This window comes from Ovis aries, chromosome X, assembly GCF_016772045.2.
Source record: "Ovis aries strain OAR_USU_Benz2616 breed Rambouillet chromosome X, ARS-UI_Ramb_v3.0, whole genome shotgun sequence".
Lineage (NCBI taxonomy): Eukaryota > Metazoa > Chordata > Mammalia > Artiodactyla > Bovidae > Ovis > Ovis aries.
The window spans coordinates 84,819,638-84,835,371 of NC_056080.1; the positions used below are offsets into that span (position 1 = coordinate 84,819,638).

Genomic DNA, 15,734 nt, shown 5'->3' on the forward strand with positions numbered 1-15,734 from the left:
TCTAATCTCCCCCGACACTCATCTGTTGGCATCTGGGACCTCTCCCTTCCCTTCACTGGGTTCCTCTATTACCTGCCCCAGACAGCATTTCAGGGGCTCTTGTGCCAGGGCCCTGCACCTGTGACCTACACTCCTTCAGTAACTTCATCCCCTCCTATCCAAGGCTGCAATCTCCACCTGACATGCTACCGGGCCCCGGTCTCAACCTCCAATCTGACCTTTTTCTGAGTTCCAGAGCTGTATCCTCCCCACACAGACTCCTCAACTTGTAACAGCTTAAAAAGAAATTCCTTCCCTTCCCTTTCACTTTCCCAAGAAGAAAGCTAACTTAAAGCTGGCCTCTGTAATGAAGTCAGGACTTCTGAATTAACATCCAGTGCCACTCACCATCAGGTCCCCCATGGAAAGACGAGCCTGCCCACCCACCAACAGCTCTTTGTTCCAGTTGGGGAGCGGCTACTGTGTGGCAGCCCAGTTCTGGGGATCCAGGTGTGCTCAGTACCCTCCAGTCCCTGCTGCTGGGGGGCAAGACACATACTGGGTGAGGAATTGGCAGTGTGCTGAGGACTACAGAAAGGAAAGAGCAAAGCACCCTGGCATGGGAGACCACCCTGGGGAAGTGACGTTCCCACTGTGACCAGACGGACGGGGCAGTGGTTAGGTGCACATGTGGAGACTGGGAGATGGCACTGGGATATGCTGAAGGAACTGAAAGGTGCCGCCACAACTGGGATGTGGGCCTCAAAGGTGTGGCAAGGCTGGAAGGAAAGGGCCTTCAGCTTGGAAGGCTTCAGAGGCCCTGTGCAGAAACTGGTTGTCATTGCCTCAAGGCACTAGGGGTGCCCAGAGCTGGACCTTTGGAAAATCCCTCTGGCCATGATATGGAGAAGGGGTGGAAGGGAGCCTCTACAGAGTACCAGCAAACTGAATCCAGCAGCATAGTAAGAAAATTATTCATCATGACCAAGTGGGATCTATCCTAGAAATGTGAGGGCTTATATGAGTACAGTACTAGGTGGCAGTAACAAAGCACCACAAAGCAGGTGCCCTAGAGTGACACATTGATCCCCTCACAGCTCTGGAGGCTAGAAGTCCAAGATTGAGTTATTGGCAGGGTTAGTTCCTTCCAGAGGCTCTGGCTTCCAGGGTCTGTGGCAACTCTGGGGGCCACTTGACATGTAGCTGCATGGCTCCAATCTCTGCCTTCACTGTCACATGGTCTGGGTCACTGTCTCTACACGACCTTCTTAGCAGGACACACATCATTGGGTTTTAGGCTTACCCTAATCCAGTCTGACCCCATATTAACTAATTGTATCTGCAAAGACACAATTTCAAAATAAGGTCCCATTCTGAGGTCCCAGAGGATCATGAATTTGGGGGACATGCTATTCATACCACTACATCAGTCTACATACAAAAATCAGCCAATGTATCGATAATATACCACATGACATAGAATGAAGGGGGAAAGTACATGATCAGATCTATTGATACAGAAAAGGCTTCTGAAAATCCAATATCCTTTTATGGTTTTTCATGATAAAACCATTCAACAAAAACCTAAGCATTGAGGGGAATTTCCTTAACCTGAACAGGGCATGTATGAAAAACCACAGCTAATATACCCAGTGTGAAAGACTGAAAACTTTCCCTTTAAGATTAGGAACATGATAAGGATTCCTGCTTTCACCACTTCTATTTAACAGGGTCCTAGAGAGTAAGTACCCTTCTGGCTGCTAGATGGGATTCTGCCAGATTCATGAATCACCTAATAAAGCCAACTGGATATTCCAAAAAATAAAACTAAAAAGCAAAACATGGTACTTGAGGTTCTTGCCAGGCAATTAGGCAAGAAGAAGAAATAAAACACATCGAGATTGGAAAGTAAGAAGAAAAACTATCTCTACTTGCAGACATGATATATATAGACAAGCTAATGGGGCCTTGGACAGATAAATATCCTTGTCTGGTTCCTAAACACATACACCACTAGAGTTGAAATCATTCTAGACGTGCAATTTGGTGTCCAGCTCCTATCCCCTCTGTGTGGGATAAAACATAATGGACTGCCCTAGCTCCGTTGGATGTTTAGAGATTGCCTCCGTGAAGGTAGCTTTTATCATGTTTTGTACAATTTCCTGGGGACAGTACTACAGTAGTGACAGGAAGCACTCTCAGAAAGACCGACAGGGGTCACTGGATTCACCAGCTGTGGGGAGCCAGGGGAGCTGACTGATTAAGCATGACTTTTTATAGGAGGCTGAAAAATGCCTCCCCCTACCCCACAAAGATATATACACCAAATCCCCGGCAACTGTAAATGTGCCCCCTTTTTATAGGTATGATTGAGGTTCTTGAGGTGAAGAGAGAATCCTGGGTTATCTTGGGTGGGCCCTAACTGCCATTCCAAGCATCCTTGGAAGAGAGAAGAGAAGACACAGAGACACAGGGAGGGGGAGGCTCTGTGAAGACAGGGGCAGGCACTGGAGTGCTATGGCCGCATGCACAGAGGAGCTGCCAGAAGCCCAAAGAGGCAGGGAACGGATCTCCCCAGAAAGCTTCAGGAGGGCACTACAGCCAGATCCCAGAAGGGTATGAGGATAAAGGTGCGCTGTTTTAAGCCACCAAGTTTGCGGTCCTTGGTTCAGCACCTCAGGGAACTCAGGTGCTGTCCATCTTCCTCCTTGTCCTAGTCCTCTCCCAGCTTCCCCGCCTCAGTAGCTGATACCACTGTTCATTCCTCTCACCCCATTTCCATCCTGATGCAGCCCTCTACATGAGACACCATCACCCCCACCCACCCCACCCCCCGTTATAGAAGAGGCTTCTGGAGCGGTTAGGTAACTTGCTCAGGGTTCTACCAAGCACCAAGGGGCAGAGCTGGGAGGAAACTCCAGGTGTAACTGAACGCAAAGCCAAGGGTTGTCACTACCCTGCCTCTTAGGCTGGTCTGGATATGCTTAGCTTTTGTTGCCTGGGAGACAACCAAGAGGGGATACCAACCAGATGATGGGATGTAAATCCCATTTGGACCTCCGTAGGGATCAGGACGGGAGAGAAACTTGGGAGGGCAAACTCAACACAGAGACAGTGCCGAGAGTCAGGGCGATGGAAGAGATGGCACAGGGAGATTGGGCAAAGGAGAAAAGAGGACCCAGACTGGGTTCGAGGCATGCTGCCATCTGCCAATTGGGAAGAGGGAGAGGAAGCAGGGAAGGAGGCTGAGCTGGCCAGGCTGCAGAGAGAGAGGTCCTGGGGCAAGAGATGTCATGGGAGCCAAGAGCATGGAGCCATCCACTCTGGGTCAGTAGTGAAAACGACCTGAAAGTTCAGTAGTGAAGTTAACCTGAATGAGTTCTCAGGGACAGGCACCCATACAACCTTCACATGCAGTCTAGGGAGGAGATATGCTGTTACTCCCAGTTCAGAGGAGGTGACTGCAGTCTAAAGAGATGCAGTGCCTGCTCACAGTCACGTACAAACAACCATCTGACCACTATGCTCCCTCAGTGTGAGCTGGACATCCCCCACCCTAAGGCCCATGGTGGGGGCTGCTGGGCAGTTTGTGTGTATGGCCCATAGCGGCACACGTTAAGGGCACACCTGATGGCTTGTTTGCTCTTTGAAGTCTTGGGAAGGGCTCCGTCCGACAGTGAGACGGGGAAGTAGGAGGTTGGCTTTTTGGAGGACGTGGGCAACAATGGAATAATCACTGAAGAAAGCAGGGGCACAAGCTGCCAAGAGAAACAAATACCTCCAAGCACTGCTGAGGTGAGGCACAGCAGGGGAGCCCTCAGGCACTCCCCTTCTTGCCCTTTTCATAAATGACATGCTCAGGCATATGTCAGATGTATCTTTCCACAGATCATCCAAAACCACCTCAGATGCCACCTCCTCTGTGAAGCCTGGCCCAGTGGCACAAGCTCCACCAGAACGGTGAACTCTGCCTACTAGGAGCACCTCGCCTCATCTACCTTGGAGTCTCCCCAGCACTTGCTCCCTAGTATGTGCTCATCACATGTTTGTTACCCGAGTATCATTTTACAGGTAGGCATGAGTTAATGCTGGGAAAGATTGAGGGCAAGAGGAGAAGGGGAAAAAGGAGGATGAGACGGTTGGATGGCAACACCATCTCAGTGGACATGAGTTTGAGCAAGCTCTGGGAGATGCTGAAGCACAGGGAAGTCTGGCATGCTGCAGTCCATGGGGTCGCAAAGAATCGGACATGACTGAGTAGCTGAACGACAACATGAGATGGTAAGGGCTGTCCCCACCATCCCGATACCTGAAATTCCTCATGGAAGGGCCAGGACTCTGACTGCCACAGGCCTGCCAGCAGGACTGCACTGTCAGCAAGTCATATGGGGAAAATAGAAAGGACTCCACTCAGAGCCTTTCCATTGGAAAGAGGGCATTGGAGGCTGGGCCGCACAGCCCCGCCCTGTCAGCTGGTGGGATTGCATAGAGCTGGGTGCCTTGTTTCATACAGCTGACTCCGTTGGTACAGAGCTTCAGGCCAGATATGAATTGGTCAAGTAGTCAAAGGCTAAAGGGACTTCCATGGGCCTCACAATCCTTTCACTAAAATGCTTACTAGATTCTCTGGGTGATCATTCTCTTTCTTGGTCTTCACTTTCTGGGTCAGCAGACAGGATTGTGGAGGGGCAATGAGAAGACCAGGCTCATGAGGGCTGGAGATCTAGGAGGCCCGCTGTGGACTGCTCCACAGGAGTCCACCTTCATGGGGCTATCTGAATGGCATGATGCTTTACAAACAGTTGACAGGAAGAGCTTCTGCAGTACCTTGTTTGTGTCGGCGACGCTGTTTTGCCGGGCATCAAAGATGATGAGTTTGTGAGCCTGTGCATTAGCATCCATTATTGTTTGCAAGTACTTCTCATCTTCCTTGCAGCGCTTATCATTGGGACCCACAAGCGGCTGGCTGCAACGGGTAATTGTTGCCTGGCTTTCTGGATGAATCCATGACAACACCTAGTGTTTGAAAGCAACAAGTATTAGTACGGTCCTAAACCAATATGTGCTCTAATGTACCTGTGTGTATGCTCAGTTTCTCAGTCATGTCTGACTCTTTGCAACCCCATGAACTTAGCCCTCCAGGCTCCTCTGTCCATGCAGTTCTCCAGGCAAGAATATTAGAGTGAGTTGCCATTTTCTTCTCTAGGGGATCTTCCCAACCTAGGGATCAAACCCAGGTCTCCTGGGTCTCCTGCATTGGCAGGCAGATTCTTCAGCACTGAGCCACCAAGTTCTTAAGCACACCTGCTTTTTTTTTTTGTATTTTTGTCAAAAGGGACGGTTCAGCCTGAAGACAGTGTGAAAGTAGCCATAAGACTCAATGTTTGGATCAGGCTGAAAGGAGTCTGACTAAGTGAGCTCTAAAAAATCTCCTTTGCCTTTAAAATTCTAGGATTCTAAGAAAAACAGAAACTAAATCAAACCATGACTAACACCAAGCCCATTTCTATTTGATCAACTGATTTTGTCTTCTCATTTAAAAACACCTTTGAATCTCAACTGTGACTCAGATGGTAAACAATCCGCCTGCAATGCAAGAGACCTGGCTTTGATCCCTGAGTTGGGAAGATCCCCTGGAGAAGGGCATGGCAACCCACTCCAGTATTCTTGCCTGGAGAATCCAATGGACAGAGGAGCCTGGTGGGGTATAGTCCATGGGGTCACAAAGAGTCAGACACGATTGGGCAATTAACACTTGGATGTCAACAATGGCGTACATGGCCAGATGAGGACAAAGTAAACAGTCTCTTGTAAAATCTAAAGCTATATCCCCAAACCTACCATTTTCCCCCAGTGTCCAAGACACTTGGGGTCAACCAGATGGCACATGCAGGGCTCAAGACATGCACTCCCTCCCTAACTGTGGTTCCCTCTCTAATATGTATCCCCAGTGTACACATATATCCAAACTCACCAAACTGGATCCACTAAACATGTGCAGGGTTTTTTGTATACCAACAAATCGTTTAAAATACTTCATCCCCTGTTGGCTACTATTTCTTTCTGCAATGGTGGCCCTCCCAGTACAGGTATAGCCTTCCCCTCAGTATCTAAGAAAGAATGTATTTTCTCCAGGATGATTCAGTGACACCAGTGACACAAACTGTCAGCACACTAGCAAGCTTAGCCCTCTGCTATCTATACCATGTTTTGAAAGCATGACTGAAGTTACCCTGGTACTTAGTAACATGAACTCATGGCAGGTGGGATCATAGCAAGCAGACAAAATGCTTATATAATTAGATAGTTATTGAGAATCAAAGATATGTTCAGGTTTATAGACTTATTTTTCTACTTTCCATTTTCTTCATGAGATTTCTTCTAACTTGCTTTTCCCCATATTAGACCAAATACAGTATATGTTCATATCTAAATAACATTATTATTACTTACCGGGATTCTACCTTTTGCTCGAAATGCTGCTACTTTTGAAAGATCATCATCTTTTACACTAGTTGGCACAACAATGATGGCAGGGTAGGTGTCACAGAGCTCATAATTACTGTTTACTTTGGATATTTTCCAACTTTCATTTGGCAAGCCCTGCAAGGTGTCAGAGGAAAGTTGGTGGTGTGTGTGGGGACCATACTTTTATACTTTCAAAAAGTACTAAGCATGAACCACATCCAATTATTTTCTAGTAAAACCCATTTGTAATTCATTGTTCATTACTGCTTAAAAGATTAAATATAATTTATTTTATATAAGCCATTGCCTACCTAATTCATTTTTTAAAAAAATCTAATGAAGCATAATTTCCAAACATACTAAAACATGCAAATTATATACTTGAATTCCAGTCCTATGTATTTCTTATCATGTTTTTTATAACAAGTGAGCATAGTGTTGTTCTTTAAAAATACCCACGGAAGTCCTTTAGAGAAACAGAAACTTCTTTAAAATGTCTAAAGGAATATAAAGTCACCGTACCAAATATAAGGTGTGGACCAAGAGTAAATGTCATGAAAATAACGTCTCATTGGAATATCTTCAAACTAACAATGCACTAAAGAACTTCTAGGTAGAGAAACGCCATCAGACTGACATAGCCATGTCTTATACTCATAATCTAATTTAAGCCATTGCTTTATCCTTACTAATCAACTTAGTATCAGAATACCTAATAAAAACCATCTGGTTGGTTTCTTTGTAACCCTTCCCCTCGTCCTGGTACTTCATTTGCCCTCTGAAAAAAGGAAGAACAAACAGCGGCACAGCTGAAGGTACGGTGCAAGGAGAAGGGGCATCCAGAGCTGAAGAACCAGCAGACTAGGTGAGTTACACCCATGGACAACTTTTTGCAAAAGGTTTCTTCTCCACTACATTTCTACCATTTTAGGAAAAAGATGCTCAACCTATTATTTTCCAGTTGATAAGCATCACACTTTACCTGTCTTTTATATTCAGATACTGGATCATAAACTTTCCATCCATTCACTGGAAATTTTTCTTTATAGTTGAAGGCAAAGAGTGTCTGGATACAAAAGCACAAAATAGACATGTCAGCATCTTTGCACTGTCACATGCACACTACTAAAGCTTTTCATTCAGTTATGAGCTGAATGTATTGAGTCCTACTTTAATCTATAACATTTTGTAAAACAACAAATTTGAAGTTTTCTTCATCATTACACAGAACTGACACAGTTTAAGTACTCAATGTTAGTTACCAACAGAGGGAAAAGAGATAAAGGAAACCTCTGGAAGAAAGAATAACTAACCATGACATTTTTAGACTGCCACGAAGGCATTCAGACCCGCACAAAAAGAAGGTTATTTCCATGTACTTACCTGCCCATTGGAAAGAGGAAATGCATGTTTGTTGAGGTTTTCAAATATCCCTAGTTTACTCTGTTCTTCCTGTTTATAAGCAAGTCGCAAGTTCCTCATATCCTGTTAAACAATTAGCAAACCTCATTGATTAAACATGTATTGAGTACCTATGAGGTAGACCTCATGGTATGAAGAGACAAAATATTTTTATTCATTTCTCACAAAATGTAATTGGCCCTCCATATCTGCATGCTCCATACCCACAAATTCACCCAAGCATGGATCAAAAACATTGGGGAAAAAAGTTCCAAAACACACAACTTGTCAAGCAACTATTTACATAGCACTGACATAGCACTAGGTATTTAAAATGATGTAGAGATGATCTAAAGTACACAGGAGGATGTGCAGAGACTGTATACAAATATGATGCCATTTTACATTTGGGCATTCATGTCTCCAGATGTTGGTATTTGCTGGCGAGGGGGTGTCCTGTAACTAGTCTCTGGTGGACACCAAGTGGTGACTGGACTCCATTTTACTCCAACTAACAAAAGGCAATTCACAAAACACCTCCAACAAGATAATAAATTGAGGAAAATGGAACAAAGGGGAGGTGTTAGGGGGGAAAATTCATCAGATGGAACCAGGAGTAAGGTTAGTACATAAAAGTGGTACATCAAATGGTGTGCCCTTCTGTGCTAAAGGTGTGCCATAAAATCAGTTCTGGCTTAAGCTGCTCAAAGAATCAATTATGGAATTCACACCATCCATCAAATAGAAATCCAACAGAGGTTTCTCCTCTGAACTCGGAGCAAGGATTCTATGTCATGTAGAGACAGTGGCTCTCAGTGACTTCCTTACAGAAATTACAATGTTGCTTCTCAAGATAAGTATCTGAAAGCCCCCTGCTGCACAAGCTGTCAGCCTGAAGCCCAAGTGGAAGTTGTCAGGAGCAAGGCTGACAAGGTGGTTCAAAGGGTGCAATGTCTTCCCAGGACTGGCTTGAGCACTACACCCTGACCTTTCTAAGCCTACGCTCTTTGTTAAAACAGGAATCTCATTCTTTAATCTTACATGGAATTCAAAAATAAATATGACCACAAACAAATTAAAGCAAAAGCAATTGGGGAAGTGAGGAAGGTATTGCTGTGGTATTATTTATAACAGTGAAAGAATGGAAATAACCTAAATGCCTATCAATAAATAAGGGCTGGCTCAATGAACTACAGTACTACTGATGGCATACTACAGAGCTAATGAAAACAAGAAGTGGCTCATTAGGTACTGCTAGCAAGGAATTCCAAGATAATAGTTGAGGGTGGTAAGAAAGGTACAGAACAATGAATGTAACACACGACCATTCACATTTTCAGACACAGGCTTGTATGCAGAGGCCATCTATGGAAACTGGTGCCAGTGGGTGCCTGCACAGAGTGGATCAGAGTGGCTGGAGAGAAACTTACTTTTTGCTACACACAGTTTTTGTACTTTTTGAATTGTATATCACCTGTTTAAGCATGGTCCTGGTAATTCTACACTGAAGAACATTTTAAAACTGCTTTTCACAAAGACTCACCTTGGCCACACACACACACACACAAATATCATAGGAAAGCAACCACAGGACACCTGCCTAAGTGATGTAACTTCCTGCTATGCCCTCCCGCCAAGCTACTCTGGCTACACACATGCTCCTCAGTTGCTGACTGAGCTGACTTGCTATATAGGATTGCTCAGTTCAGAAAGAGAAGGCAATGGCACCCCACTCCAGTACTCTTGCCTGGAAAATCCCATGGACAGAGGAGCCTGGTAGGCTGCAGTCCATGGGGTCGCGAAGAGTTGGACATGACTGAGCGACTTCACTTTCACTTTTCACTTTCATGCATTGGAGAAGGAAATGGCAACCCACTCCAGTGTTCTTGCCTGGAGAATCCCAGGGACGGGGGAGCCTGGTGGGCTGCTGTCTATGGGATCACACAGAGTCAGACATGACTGAAGCGACTTAGCAGCAGCAGCAGCTCAGAGGCAAAGGCATTGCCAGCAAAGACAGAGCATGTGTGAAGCCCCAGGAGTCTGAGTGTGGCAAGGGTTGGCGGGGTCCAAGGCAGGTGGGAGCAACTATAGGAATGGGATGGCAAGAACAAGGGGAGGTGGGCTGGAGTGGGAGCCGCCAAGGAAAGCAAGCCCGCTCACACCATGGGGTCTCCGTGTTTTCCCTCTAGCCCAAGGGCAGCTACTGAAGAGTTCTGAGTAGGTAAATGACCTGTTCCACAATTACAGAATTGACTCACCCACCCCACCCTTGGCTTTAAGTTCTGCAGAGGATTCCCACTGCTCTGCCTGTGGAGAATCCTGGAGAATCAGGACTGCCACCATGGACCCGAGGGGAGGACAGCCACATGTTGCTCGAGAGATGCTAGGAAGCCAGCAGATTTCCGACCCGGCACAGTAAAGGCTTATTTGAAAACGTGAGTTCAACTGCAGTCTAGGGCCAACCAGCAAGAGCCTCACTCAGAGATATGATGGAGGCAGATAGACTGGCAGGAATCTAATCCAAACCCCAAACTGGGAAGGGACCTGGATGGTGCTGCAGACAGGATCTCTTGCCTGGTATTTTAGGTGAGGTTGTTAGTGAACTGTATTCCACAAGGCAAAGTCATTGGAATTGAAGTAAGGTGTTTCTTAAATGACTTTGTTGTTGTTCAGTTGCTCAGTTGTGTCCTACTCTTTGCAACCCCATGGACTGCAGCTTGCCAGGCTTCTCTGTCCTCCATTGCTCAGAGTTGGCTCAAATTCATGTTCATCTTTCATTAGTCCTCATCAAAGCTGTCACACAAATTTTACTTAATCCATTGGAGGAAAGGGACAAAATCAAAATTAAGCATGGCTCAGGTGCAAATTCCAACAAGAAACTCAACTGTGTTTTTAATCACAGAATTTATGAATATTGTTGTCCCTTTAGGGATTCCTGGGTAGCTCAGTAGTAAAGAATCCACCTTCCAATGAAGGAGACACAGGAGATGTGGGTTTGGTCCCTGGGTCAGGAAGATCCCCTGGAGGAGGAATTGGCAACCCATTCCAGTATTCTTGCCTCGGAAAATCCCATGGACAGAGGAACCTGGCGGGATACAGTCCATGGGGTTGCAAAGAGTAGGACACGACTGAGCAACTGAGCACGCACATGCCCACTGTCCCTTTAGGAAGTCTCTGACTAAAAACTAGTATTATAATGACAAACTGCCAAAAAAATACTGATCTCTGCTTTCCACTTGATTTCTCTGAAATGTAACAAATCATGTCACCACCTAGGTTACAGGTCCATGTTAATTGGAACACTTCAACAGAAAAGAAGCAGTTTACTTCAACAGCTTATATAATGGTCTGAATTGGCTGATGAAAGGTTGAAGAGGTTTGTGTCCCGAAGACATCTGAGTGACTAACGTCCAAATTATTCTTACTATCCAAGAGTCCAAGGATGTTCCAGCTGGCTGCCCCATCTCAGTTTCTCTCTGTTTGCACCGTACCTTGCACACGATCTCTATGCCACAAGAGTTGTCTCCATGGCTTTGTGCTCCAATCTTTTCAACTCTGCTGATCACTCCCAGGGGGACATCGAGGACGAAATGTGGGTCCTGGGTTCACAGATGAACATGAATGCCAATCAGTGTCAGTCAACAGAGTTTTCCAATTCAAGTCTTCACTGGCTAAAAACATGTTTGCTTCTTACTTTGATTTTCCTCTTGGTTCTGGCTAAGACACCAAGGTCTGGTTTATCACCTACTTAGTGATGTAGATGTCAAGAGTATAATTAAACCCCACCCCCCACCCCCGTGAAAGTGTTACTTTAAAGTGTTACTTTACTTTAATACTTCTTTTCAACATATAAAATCTGCTTGCACATCTTAAAATGGGCACATTTTAAAACTGACTCTCAGTTTCTCTCAGAGTGGTAGGATTTCAGGATACTTTTTACTATCTTCTTTATTATACGCTTTCTTCTGCAGCATTTTAAAAAATAAAACCCATTTTTAAATACTCACTCTCTCTACATTCTTGAAGTACATCTTAAAGTCCGTCACTGTCAGGGTGCCAGTCACTGCTCCCACAAATGGGCAGATATACATGACATCTTTCACTGAAAGAAAAAACCCCAAATAGCATCTAGTGCCATTGGCTTGTGTTTCAATAAATCTTAACATGAGTTTCCACAAATGCGTGATTCTAGTTTTCTAGGAATTTAAATTTTTTCATTACTTTAAATAAAGGCATAGATGGATAGTCTTCTAATAAAATTCCATTTTAAAAACAAAAGTCTTATTTGCTACCTAGTGAGGTTTTCAGTAAAGAGCCTCATAATAAGTTACATTTTGTCATTTCTTTCCAAATAGTTCACATTTTCCCTGAGTGATAAATTAATCACATTCAAAAACATATTAATTAAACTCTGAAGATCCTGGGCTACATTTCATAAATCACTACTAATGAAAACTAACTAAAGCTAAACACTGTCCCCTGAAACATCTCCAAAAAAACTGCTTTACAGATGGCAAAAACCAAAACCACATCAAGGAAGTAGGGAAAGACTTCTTTGCTTCAAATTCTTCATCAGCTTCCATATTTCTTAATGTTTGTATCAATATCAACATCCTTCATATCAAAATCACTAACACCTATGACTCCTATGAACGCTGGGACGATCACACCAGTCACAAAGATACCACATCTTCCCAATGTTCCCAAAGTGCTTTTCCACTAAAAGTGCCATTCCACTGAAAGCTCAAGAATGGACACAGTCACTGATGAATCCAAGGGGATAAATAACAGCACTAAAGCTGTCATTCAGCCAAATTCTCAAAACACTTATATTAAACTTTTATAAAACTCATTATGTACTGAGTGGCTCCTATTGTTGGGGTTCTAGGTATAAACGACAAGATTCCTTCCTACTCATCAGGTAACCCCTGAGGGATACTACACAGAAAAGCACGACAGAGCCTGATAAATGTTATCAGAACCATGTGGACTTGATGTGATAAGAGCTCAGAAAAGGAATGACTTAATTCAGCAGGGAGGCTGGAGAAGGGGAAGGGAGGAGAGGTTAACAAGTTGCCAGAGGTTAGTGTGGCTGGGTCCAAGGGTGCACGAGGACGATGGGACACGAGGCCAGAGATGACTTGTTCATCAAAGTTCATGGCAGTATTATTTGTAATAGCCAAACAACAGAAACAACCCAAGTGTCTGTCAATAGGTGAATGGATCAGCACGCTGTGATGTATCCACACAATGGAATATGACCCAGCAATGAAAAGGAATGACTGCTGACCACAGCACTCATAATATGGGTGAATATCACTACAATTAAGCAGAATGGGATAAGCAGACATAAGGACATACTCAATGATTCCATTTCTATAAAACTCGAGAAAATATCAACAACCCTCTAGAGCTTGGGAAAGGGGCAGAAGGTATGGGTGAGAGGGATTATAAAGGGCCCTAAGGAAACTTCTGGGAGGTGATAAGCATATTCATTATCTTGACTGTGATGGTGGTTTCCCAGGGGTATAAAAGTGTCAAAACTCTTCACATTCACTTTAAATCTGTGTAGTCTGTCTGTCTGGAGTAGAAGGAGAGGCATGACAGAATTAGCTCTGCATTTTAGTCCCATCATTCCCAAAACAACACAGAGGCAGGGCTAGAAATGCTCCCAGAGGAGGAAAGGCCAGAGAGGCCGGTGGAGCACCAGGAGTGGATGAAGTTCCTGAAGCCCAAGAGAGAAACCGTTTCAAAACTCAGGTTGGGATGGACAGAGCCCAGAGCCACAAAGCAGGCTATCACAGAGGAAGAATGTGTGTGAAGGTCCTGGCAGGAGAGCCCAGCTACTCAAACACAACACGACCATGCTCCAGGACTGGGCACGTGCCTCTGGGAGGGAGCCAGGAGGGAAGAAGGCGACACTGAGCCTTGCACACCAGGCTGCCAACCCTAACCCCGGCAATCGTGAGCTGAAGTGGTCCCAGCTGGCTGCCCTCCCACCCAGCCTGGCACAGTGGACCGCCAGCTCAAATGCCTAGCCATCCACTGCAGGCCTCTGCCCTTATAATCCAGGGTGGGCGCACATGCCCTTTTCCTGCACTAAAATTGTACTTTCGGGACTCTTCAAAGCCACTAAAATTTCTTTGCCAAGTTCTCAAAATTGCCATTAAAAGTATGATGTGGATCATCCCTCAGGACCTTTTCCTTCAGTGAAGGCTTCCAACAAATCATCGAACTGACATCACCGTGAGAGTCTCACTTGCCTCAGTTCATGGGGCAAAGTTGGGCCCCTCTTCTGTTGGTACTGCCACCCGAGACTCACTTGGAGCTTCAAGGGATCCTCTATAGTCCCTCATCTCTTAAGGTCATGATGACAGGAAGAAGGACAAGGTCTCATCCATTTGTCCCCAAATTAAAAGGATTTGGCTGATCTCCAGCACATACATCACCTGTGCTTACGACTAATGTGCCATGTCATTTTACGGATCTCCATGAGCAAAATGTACTCGTTAAACTTACCAATGGCCTTGATTGATTCTCCTGGGAAAAGTGGCGCTTCTTCCATCTGTGCCAGCTTATTTCCATCCCTTAGAGCCTGGCAAGAAACCAAACACGAGTAAATCTCCCTTTCCATCTGTAAACCTGGGAAGAATGGTAGTGCTCTGTGCTCTTGCTATGAGGCTACAGAAGCGTGCAAAATGTATGCCCCCCTCCCCTTACAAGACAATTTTAAAGCTCCGCATCACAGGACACCATGCTGCATATTCGAGCAAATTGTTACACATACTTAAAGTTCACAGTTAGAAAGCATTAATACAGAGATGGTTTGACATGACAGATAGATACTGTAATCACTACACAGACAGCTATTACAAGATGCCTCCAGAATTTGGAAATAAGGTCAAAAAAGGTTACCTTCTGAGCGTGAAACTAGTACAAATAAAATCATTAGATGCAGATGCTTAAGCAGCTGTAGAAATGGCCCAGCTATAAGAGTGTGTGGGAAACCCCAAAGTCTAATTTAAGAAAGCAGAGAGGGTCTCTTACTAAGGAAAGCCCTACTCTTAAAGCCTTATTTTATGAAATAAGAAAGCTTCCCTACTCCAACCCAGCTTCCTGCAGCTACACAATGTGTAGGAGGGAGGACAGGCGAGTATGCTTGTCAGTGTGTATACAGGCCACGAGAACGTGCCCTCAACTGGCAGACAAGAGTATTTCATCCACTCCTGGGGAGCAGGGTGTGTTGTTCATCAGGCTTTTCTCCCCAGTCAGTTCACACTGCTGATTCCACGCTTACCGAGCAAATTCCTAAAGAGGTCTCAGGGTTCCTGTTACAATATTACCAGGAAAAGGATGTCTTGGATGGCTGGAAGGATACATGCCCACATTTCTAAATGTCCAGATTGGCACTATGAACCATTAGAGCCAGTCTCTGGCAAGCCTGGTTGGATAGCACCAGATAACTCAGGGGAGCTGAGAAAATGGTGTTCTTGAACTACAGATCTAGGGACCACAGCCTGAACTTTGTGCCTATTCCAAGGTACTGCCACCTTGTCCGATACTGCCAAGAAAACTGGTCACTTTCTCTGGGGATCTCTGACATAATGTGTCATGAAGAAGAGCAAGGTGTTCAAAACCCCAGAAATTCCCAAGCTGTGTTTCATAGAGCACTAAATTCCCAAGAGATGCAAATAGGATTTATTTGGAAAAGTTTGGGAAATGCTGGGTTAAAGGAAACAAGTTTAGCTGGGTTCTTTTTTTTTTTTTTTTTTTTTTAGTGAGACAAATCTTTAGCATGTTAATGCAGGCTGGATCCGCCAGAGGGCGCTAGAGTATGCTGCATTTCCCCTACCTCATCCATCAGGGGCTGCTTTCTCCAAAAAAAT

At 44.9% G+C, this 15,734-nt stretch overlaps 1 protein-coding gene across 7 annotated transcripts in view; it reads right to left on the bottom strand.

Annotated features, from left to right (window-relative positions):
• The window catches only part of MTMR1 (myotubularin related protein 1), a 61,048-nt gene that overhangs the window by 23,630 nt on the left and 21,684 nt on the right, over positions 1-15,734 (bottom strand). For all 7 annotated transcript variants that reach the window (XM_027963143.3, XM_042242017.2, XM_027963147.3 and 4 more), the window contains 7 exons: positions 14,368-14,443; positions 11,856-11,950; positions 11,340-11,447; positions 7,831-7,932; positions 7,430-7,513; positions 6,433-6,582; positions 4,807-4,995 (listed from right to left, as the gene is read on the bottom strand). In XM_027963143.3, coding sequence (XP_027818944.2) covers positions 4,807-4,995; positions 6,433-6,582; positions 7,430-7,513; positions 7,831-7,932; positions 11,340-11,447; positions 11,856-11,950; positions 14,368-14,443 — 804 coding nt within the window. The remainder of the gene's footprint in view (positions 1-4,806; positions 4,996-6,432; positions 6,583-7,429; positions 7,514-7,830; positions 7,933-11,339; positions 11,448-11,855; positions 11,951-14,367; positions 14,444-15,734) is intronic.